At 37.4% G+C, this 9,267-nt stretch overlaps 1 protein-coding gene and 1 long non-coding RNA gene across 2 annotated transcripts; one reads left to right on the top strand and one right to left on the bottom strand.

The window, feature by feature from the left end:
• The first annotated feature begins 33 nt into the window (after positions 1 to 33).
• On the top strand, positions 34 to 1,821 carry LOC123965218. The gene is made up of 3 exons (XR_006823650.1): positions 34 to 326; positions 995 to 1,057; positions 1,763 to 1,821. It is a non-coding gene; the product is annotated as an uncharacterized LOC123965218 (long non-coding RNA).
• Positions 1,822 to 2,337: 516 nt separating this feature from the next.
• Positions 2,338 to 9,030, bottom strand: LOC123965219 (apoptosis-associated speck-like protein containing a CARD). Its single transcript, XM_046041796.1, has 6 exons — positions 8,892 to 9,030; positions 8,518 to 8,546; positions 7,918 to 8,203; positions 3,374 to 3,505; positions 3,206 to 3,235; positions 2,338 to 2,611 (listed from the first exon to the last, which is right to left on the bottom strand). Exons 1-6 carry the CDS (start codon positions 8,950 to 8,952, stop codon positions 2,370 to 2,372), a joined length of 780 nt encoding a protein of 259 aa, XP_045897752.1. The 5' UTR covers positions 8,953 to 9,030; the 3' UTR covers positions 2,338 to 2,369.
• Positions 9,031 to 9,267: the final 237 nt, after the last annotated feature.

Below are 9,267 nucleotides of genomic sequence, written 5' to 3' on the forward strand. Positions count from 1 at the left end.
CTCCCACAAGAGGGTTGTAGTGGTGGTCAATTATTACTATAAAATAATTGGGGGCCGGAATGTAGGAGCCATACACTGGGTTTGTTTGGGTTTTTATTGGGTTTCCTCTCTTTTCTTTGCACTGTAGTGTACATGCACGCGCATCGTCACGTCATCAGTTACTGTGGGTGTGACCGGGGGCGTGGTGTCTGTATTAATGTGTGTGTGTGTGTGTGTGTTCACCTGTGAGGAAGCTTGGGTTGATCATGGCTGCAGGGTGAGCATGGGGAAGAACTTTCTGTTGACCGTTACCATCGTCGTCAACATCTTTCACTGATGTCTCTGAGGTACCTTTTGCACTACTTGCAACATGCATCACTCAAAGTAAGTGATTGGTTTTCTATGTATGTGAAATAGCGTAATAAAGAGACTCAATATGTACGATGGTTCAGCGTGACGCGTCTTCAGTGTAAATCCTCATGTTTCAGCCTGCTGTGGCGTTTTAGTTGTTTTGGTGGGTCTGGTCTGTTTGTTTTAGTGGAATACGCCGCAATAGAGGAGGTGGAAACAGTTTCATTTCTTAGTATTCATATATATATATATATATATATATATATATATATATGCATGCGCTATGAGTTACACCTGTTTGTTTGAGAATTAATATTACCTTTGAACCCATCCCTCCATCTTAACCACTGGACACCCAGATGTTGTGGAAGTATTATTCACTTTCACATTGAAAGGGCTGAAAAGAATTATTAACTCAGCCTCTGACTAAACAGTAAAATATTAGTATTATTTTGTCCTCATATTTGAGTAGAATAAATATTGTGGATGATCAATATGTAATATGTGGTTCTGAGAAGTGCAGTGATTTAGGCGTTGGTTAGAGAGCAGCAGGTAGGCTGGAAAACCTGACAACATAAACTCAACACCACTTCAGACTAGACGACTTAAGAAAAGTGGTTAATCTTAAGCAAAACGTAGAAATGTGGCTGTCTGTCTTCAAAAGTTCACAGATGCCCAACCAGAATCTGACCAGACTTACTAATGAGGGGAAAGAGAGAGACATCCGGTGAGTTTTATTTCCACGTTCAACATATAAAGGTTAACAGTTAACTTAGTCACACCATTCTGGTTGTTTGGTTTAAATACAGACATGGATAAGTCAACGGATTCATTCATTTGTTAGTATCGTTAGGCTACTAAATTGTTTTACAGTTTGAAAATTATGCATTTCTTCATGGAAATGTCTGCTGATTTTTTCCTGGCTGTAGATTGGAAACAATTAGTCAGTTAAACAAAAAGCAGAATATTAATTGGAAACTATTTTAATAATCACTCACTTCATTTATCAAGAAGAAATACCAAACACTGTGGTTTGAGCTTCTCAAATGCGAGAACTTGCTTCTTTTCTCTTTAGTGTCACTGGAAATTAATCTTTTGGTTTTGGGCTCACTTTGTGCCCTAGGAAATAGTAATGGAAATTTTTCACTGCTGAAATATTTTAGACTAAACTGTGTCTTTAGATCAGACTGAATACGTTGTAGCTACCATACACTGCTTTGTACCTCTGTGGTGGATCAAATGTGTGCATGTGAAGCTCATTATGCACCATGTTCCATTTTTGCTAGTGCCTTTATAAGCTTCTTCTAATTGACACATTCCTTTGTGGAAAAGGGATGATAATATGGAGTTGTCATTTAACTGAGTCACAATGTGCAGTGTACAGCTGTTCTCATGATTTCCCTTTTCTGCTTCCCACCCTGAACTGTTTCAGACTCTCCCCTCTGGCAAGAGGCTGCGGTCCATCAGTACCAAAACCTCTCGCCACAAAAACAGCTTCTTCTTCTTGAAGCTAGCCTCATCAACAAGACACTCCCCCCTTGCAAATAATACAAATGTCTCTGCACATGTAAATACTATTTCATTTCATATCATGCACAAACCTGGCACATTGCACATATTTGTTGTTAATTGTTCATTTATGTTTTTGTATATTGTTATATATTTCATTGCAATATGTCTGCACAGTACAAACCCACATGTAACATGCACATGTAAATATCTGCGACGTTGTTATTCTGCAAATAGTTGTATTATTTTTCTCTATTCTTTTTATTATAACTTGCATTTGTTTATTCCATATTTATATATTTCAACATTTATTTATGTCAACTGTATGTTTGTCTGCGTGTAGCACCTTATCATCACTACAGCAAATTCCTCATATGTGTAAAACACTACTTGGCAATAAAGCTCCTTCTGATTCTGATTCTGCTCCGATTGTTAAAAAAGACATATCGTTTACCATTTAAATGTACAGTATGTAAGACGACAGCTGTATGCATACAATCTAAGAACAATACATTTTTCCAAAGTCTGAATCAATTTATTTTTTTTTCCTCCTCAAGGATCTTGTAGAAGATGTCTTTGGCGGCATGCCCATCAGCTAGCAGAGGACCTCTATAGAGCTTCCTCATCTGCTCCTGAGTGGTCTGGATAGCAGAGATTATGTCATAACCTTCGTGTTGGATCACACCTTTTGCCAGGAGATTATCCAAGATTGGTCCTATATTACTCACTCTCGCGATGAGTTCACACTGGTGTTTATCCACAAAGTGCTCCCCTGAGGACAGAAGGGATAAAAGGATGAATTGCAAAGTGACACTAAATAAATATGAAAACCACAAACACCTATTGAGCTTAATGGTTTGTCTCTGAGTCAGACATTAAAAATGTTATGGGTTTGGTTTTGTTTAATATAAAGTTTTGGCAGTTGTTTTCCAAAGGCAAATTGTAAATTCAAACCCTTTTGGGAAGTCGTTTAGGAAAAAACTTTTTTGACAAGAAATATTAAGAGAATAATACGTAACTAATAATGAGGTACTGAGTTTGTAAGCAGAAATGGCTTAAAATATTGTTGCTGTTTTCTAAATTCAGTGATTATGGTCTCTTATTTTGCCATGACAATGTGCAGATACCGGAAATACAGGTGGGATCATTCAGTGCGTTTACATGCACGCAAGTAACCAGGTTACCAGCAGGTCAATATTTTGGGTTGGGCTTAATGATTATAACTATGGTAGTGATCGAAGATGCTGTGTTAGTCCTGACTTTGTTTTTTTTCTGTGTCTGTCTTGGATCAGACTGACAAAGTGGAACACACTCAAAAATACAAAGTAAAAGTTATTCTAAATACAAATCATCTAAAATAACTTACTTTGTATAGGACCAGTGCTTTGGTATTCATCTGAAAAAAATTTGCAGAGGTAAAGAAAATTCAGATGTGTGGCTGATAACAATATTAATGATGCATATTCAATTAAATGAAAGTGGTACATAAAGTAGGCAATGTAGATAAAATCTTGCGGTATTATTTGAAACTGACCTTCTCGAATCACACAGGTCCATACTGATTGTTCCTCATTTTCTTGTGTGAGCTTGAGTGTGAAGTTTCTTTCTGGCTTTTCAATAAACACTTCGAAGAAATTTGCACCTCTGCTTTCATATCTAAGCTTTCATTTCTGTGACAGAAATATAAAAAAAACAAGGGAAAGGGAAGTAAGTTTTTCATGTTTTCAAATGAGGTAAAGACAATCACATCTAGAGACAGGGACAAAAATATGAATATACTGCTATATATTACCAATCACATGGATCTAAGTGTGGTCATCATTACAGATACAGTATATATTATGTTGGGATTTTTTGCCTGTTGTGCAAACGTCAAAAGTACTTTTCTGGTTCAATAGTGCTCATATTATCAAGAGAAAAAAATGGATAATAAAGTGATAATAATCGCCTTAAAAACTTGATCCACAGCACTGAACACTAAGAGAAACACTAAAGTGGTTATATTGTTAACATTTCAGAAAGACTGAAAAATAACTTCTCAAAAATATACGTGAAATAGAGGCGAGTAGAACAGAGGTTTTCCTTGAGTTTGGACGGGTTTTGATCTCTAACAGATTTCACCACTAGCTGGAAAAATTAAAAGGCCTATAAAGCCACACAGCCACTTATTCTGTTAGATCTCACTGTTGCTTTTGATACGGTCTGTAAGAAGATTCTGCTGAACCACTACTTGGTGTCACTGGCACTCACACGCTATCATGGTTAAAGTCCTTCCTCACAGCAGTTTGTTTCCATAAGCAGCTTTAGGACACCCACATCCCCCCTCTCTCATGGTGTCCCCAGGGCTCAGTTCTTGGACTGTTACTGTTCATTACTTATATTCTCCCACTTAGACATCATAATTTGTCAACATGGCCTAAATTTTCACTGCTATGTGGACAACATACAACCCCACATACACACCAAGCCTTCGGATACTCTACCACCATCCAACCTGATAGACTGCTTAAATGATAAATCTGAGGCTATCCCCATTTCCTCCCCAGCAACACTTCACAAGGATTTGTTTGGATTAACTTTATTGACTCCACACTTTGTTTAAAATTTCACCAAGCCTTCTTTCAACTGAAGGACATTTCCAGACCACGCCCCTCTCTTTACAACTCTGTTGCAGAGATTCTCCTTCACACCTTTATCACATCTCAATTAGATTACTGTAATGCCCTTCTCCTTGATGCACCCACTTGGGGGTTAAACAGACTCCAGTATGTCCAGAATTCAGCTGCAAGAGTTCTCTGCCACACACGGCCTTGGGAGTTCAGCAACTGCACTGGCTCCCAGTTAAATACTGCATTTGTTTAATCCTTTGTCCTGTTCATAAATCTCTCAACGGCCTATCACCTCCCTACTTATCCAATCTTCTCTATCTCTACACACCTACTCGTTCACTATGTTCCTCTGACGCCCATCTACTCTCCACTTCCGCCTCCATGCTCCTCACAATAGGTAACAGTGGCTTGCCCTAACCTCTGGAACGCTCTCCCTCAGGATCTGTACTGGTGCATGTCTGTTGGTTCTTTTAAATTGCCACTAAAAACACCTGTTTAGATCAGCCTTTCCTGGTGCTTCATAATATGCATATTATCAATGTATTTGTTTATCTGTCAGTGTTTGCATATTCTTGCCACTTCTATCTTTTATTATATATAAACTCTTTTACCTGTTTTTTATCAAGTGTCCTTGGCCTAAGAGTAAGTTACCAAAACAAGTAAGTGAAAGTAAAGTTGGATCATGATTTCTTGTTTAAAATATAAAAAAAAACAGAGCTCGATCCTACTCATCCTATAGTATCTTAACTCATTTCTGAACCACAGTTCACTTCACAAATTTATAAGCTCAAACCGTACTTCAGGATAAATTTCTGAACCGTCCAAATCTGCTGTTAAGATGAAACGATCATTCATTTTCAGGGACTTCTCTGGATGTGGCTTTCTGATTACTTTGTATCCGTAAGATAATTCCCTCTTGTCCATTTTCTATAAAAAAAAACACAAGGTTACAGTTGCCTACATTGTTTTCTGTGTTGTGTATTTATCAATTATTTGTGGTGCCATTCTGTATCTTATTATAACTGGTATTGGTGAAAGGAATTCAATAAGATAAGATATTCAATAACCTCCTGTAGACCAGGATCACATGGGATCAAATAAACATGGAGAGTGAGGAATGCTGTGTTGGTCTTATATATTAACACATTACAGTTTATTTTCACTGAAAAGCCAGCGTTCATCAAGACTGCTTTTGGAGAAAAAACTGGTTCAGACAGCTTGACATGGGATGACGTGACCTCAGACACTTTTTTCCACAACATCTCCACAGTCATCTATGTGTAGGACTGCAAACTTGTCAGATATTTTAGGGTTGTCATCTGTACAAAATATAAGAACACATAATCAGTATAGAGAAACAGATGGCATTAGTTTTTGTACACATTATCAGGAATTTAAAAAGTTTGTATATTTCTTCATGTCCACTTACCAATGCAGATCCAGTGTGGCAGGTACACATCATCAAACCTTCCAGCAATGACTGTGATGTCCATTAGGGGACTGCAGGTATGTATTTGATGCTTTCCAGCCTATCCATTGGTTCCTCCCAAGAGCAAAACTGGTACCTAAAGCTGACCTTTTCCTTACAGGCCCAGCGCAAGCCAGAGACACTGCATTCAAAGTGGTTTCCTGCTTCAGACTGTAGGCTAAATAGTGAAGAACAAAACTAGTGAGTTTGTGTAGATGTAAAAAAATACTGTATTACGGGCGCAATGGAACAAATGTAAATGTTGCTACATGTAGTGCCATTGCAATATTGCATTGGTATAACTAGCAATAGCACAGAGAATGATTCTAGTTTTTTAGTTTGAATACTATCATTGTAATATAAAATTAAAAAGATCTTATTTTTCCTAATAACTAAGTGTAACTGTTTCCTCTAGTTTCAGTTTGTTGTGAGGCAGCATTTTGGTTATTTTTGTTATTTTTACCTGTAAGTTGGACCCTCATCCTCTGCACCTTCAGGTTCAAGTTTAGTCCAGTCAGTGGAGTCCTGCTGCAGAGAACAATCATTTTAAATAAATACGTTTAACTTTGCAACATTACCTAAGTGAACAAATAAATGACAAATAATCTGAATAAATGAATGAACTGATGCATTACCATAATGCTTCCACAAGCCTCAAGCTCCAAGAATCTTGAAGTCCCTTGTGAAGACACACTGGAATTTGTTTTAAATGATGTTATGTTGATTTATAAAATCATATGGTAACTTTCCATTTGTTTAGCTGCTTTAGCACTATGTGCTACATAGTTCTGCTCTAATATGAGAGCAGCAATATGTAAAGTGTAAAGAAATAGGTGTTGATGTTGTAGTCATTCTATGCATAGTGCATTTACATTTCAATTTCATAGTGAATTTGTTTTGTTGTTGATGTTTGTGTTGGAGCACATTGACAGAGACAAAAAGTCAGTTATTTTAAATATGTGGATGAATCAATCCGTATAATAATCTACCATTTCATCCAGCTTCTCAGCTGTTAACTTTATCTTTCCTTTGCACATGCGTGCCTGTAAAAAGAGAATTAGAAACCTGATTATTTGCATACATGGTGGGGAAATCAGGGTTCTCCAGGACAAATCTACCTGGAGAAACCAGGTTTCTCTAATCACCTACCCTGATTACAGTACCTGGTTTCTCCAGTAAATCAGCTTACTGGAGAAAGTAGGCTTTAATCTGATTATAAGTACATGCAAACCAATGTAAATGCACCAATAGTAATTAATTATGATCATTGTGAAATCTAAGCAAAATAAAAATGCTGCAGATGCCAGGGTTTTGTGTGTGTGTGTGTGTGTGTGTGTGTGTGTGTGTGTGTGTGTGTGTGTGTGTGTGTGTGTGTGTGTGTGTGTGTGTGTGTGTGTGTGTGTGTGTGTGTGTGTGTGTGTGTGTGTGTTGTAACTTGGGAGAACCAGTGCTTTAAAAGTAAAGTGTAAGGCCTACAATAGTTTTTGAGATATTTTACTAATATTATTTTACATCTAATGGGAACCATCAATGTCTGTACAACATTTCATGGCAACCTAATAGTTGTTAAGATATACAGTATATCAAAAAAGTGTGTACACCCCTCACATTTTTATAAATATTTGATTATATCTTTTCATGTGACAACACCGAAGAAATGACACTTTACTAGTGAGAGTACAACCTGTAAAACAGTGTAAATTTGCTGTCCCCTCAAAATAAGACATCACACAACTGAGTCTGGTCCAAAGTGTGATGTCCAACCGATAGACACACAGGCATTGCCATCCATAGAGCCACGGACATGCTAAAACACTGACTGAACTAGAGTGAGTGACTTATGTCATTAGACAGCATTAGTCTGTATGCTTCTGGATAATATAACATTTAAAACACATTCAAATGGGTGACTGTCCATTGAAAATAAAAAAATACAGACCACGCTCTGCATATCAACTTTTTAAAACTGGGAAAATATTGTGTTTTCCCCCCACAACTTACCTTTAGATCCTGAGCTGATGTCTGACAACTTCTGCACCAGATCAGTCCTGTTCATCTTCTTTAAAACCTCCCTGGTCACCTCCACAGACTGTTGGCCGTAGATCTCCACCATCAGCTCAACTGTTTCACCTTTGTCTGCCATCTCTAGCTGGTGTCTTGGGATTCTTGGGAGGCCTTCCTTCATCTGCTTGTGCTGAAGGAGCCAGTTGAATTGCTCGAGCTCCCCGTAACTTAAATCTTCTAGTGTTTCCAAAAGCTTTTCCTGAAGTGATGTCATGGTCGCTTCCTGATGGATTCAAAGTGATCAGAGGGCATTTATGTTACAACTCCACTGTATTGATGAAACAAGCATGTACAGAAGTCATGAGAGTATTGTAACAACTAATATTAACCACATTTTCCACAATCATAAATTTAATGGAATCTTTCCAAAAGCAAGAATAAGCCACCTGATCACACAGCAGCTGTGATGTTTCTGGTTTAAAAACCTTTTCCACCACTTTACTGTCAAGATGATAATCATTTTCAACCTGTAACTATTGTAACTATTAAAATGAAAGCTGTTTTTGTGTAAAGGGTGTCTGATGTAACATTACTCACTTTCTGAAGCCGTTCAGACCGATGTTTCTCTGAGGAGAAAGAAAACAGAATATGACACTGATTAAAAATCAGAATATAAAAAACAAGATTTAGTTGCTTTTAATTAAAACGTCATTTTGAGGATTAATTGCAAAATAACACTAAAATACGAGTCAATGGAGTGCAGCCATGAAAGTGTCAGACCTCATTTTGAGAGAGTCCTATACTGTGCTGTGATTGGCCAGCTGCGTATTCGGGGCGTGGCTTAGCGAAGGGTCAATTGAATACAGTTTGAACCCCAACAGATTAACTGTGTTACTATGTAGTATAACATCTATTTATTAGACATTTAGACACGTGTGATTGTGTAAAGTGGCTACATATAATTCTCTAACCTTTGTGTCCTGAGCTGGTCTCTGACAACCTCTGTACCAGATCAGTCCTATTCATAAACATGAAGACCTCCTTTGTCACCTCCACAGACTGCTGGTTCTCCACCAATAGATCCACTATTTCATCTGCATTATCTGCAAAGTCCAGTTGGCTCCATGGGATTTTTGGAAGGTTTTTCTTAAAGTACCTTAAGTGCAGCAACCACAAGAATGTCTCGAGCTCCATGTGACTCAAATCTTTCAGTGTTTCCAAAAGAATCTGTTTAACAGCTGCCTGAAAAATTCAAAAGATATGTTAAGCAAATTAGTAATTTTTGACTAGTAATGTTTTATAGAGTATGGATGTTATAATATTTTTGTTTTTCTGCATGATCAATCA

This window comes from Micropterus dolomieu, unplaced genomic scaffold (assembly GCF_021292245.1).
Source record: "Micropterus dolomieu isolate WLL.071019.BEF.003 ecotype Adirondacks unplaced genomic scaffold, ASM2129224v1 contig_8888, whole genome shotgun sequence".
NCBI classification, from domain to species: Eukaryota; Metazoa; Chordata; class Actinopteri; order Centrarchiformes; family Centrarchidae; genus Micropterus; species Micropterus dolomieu.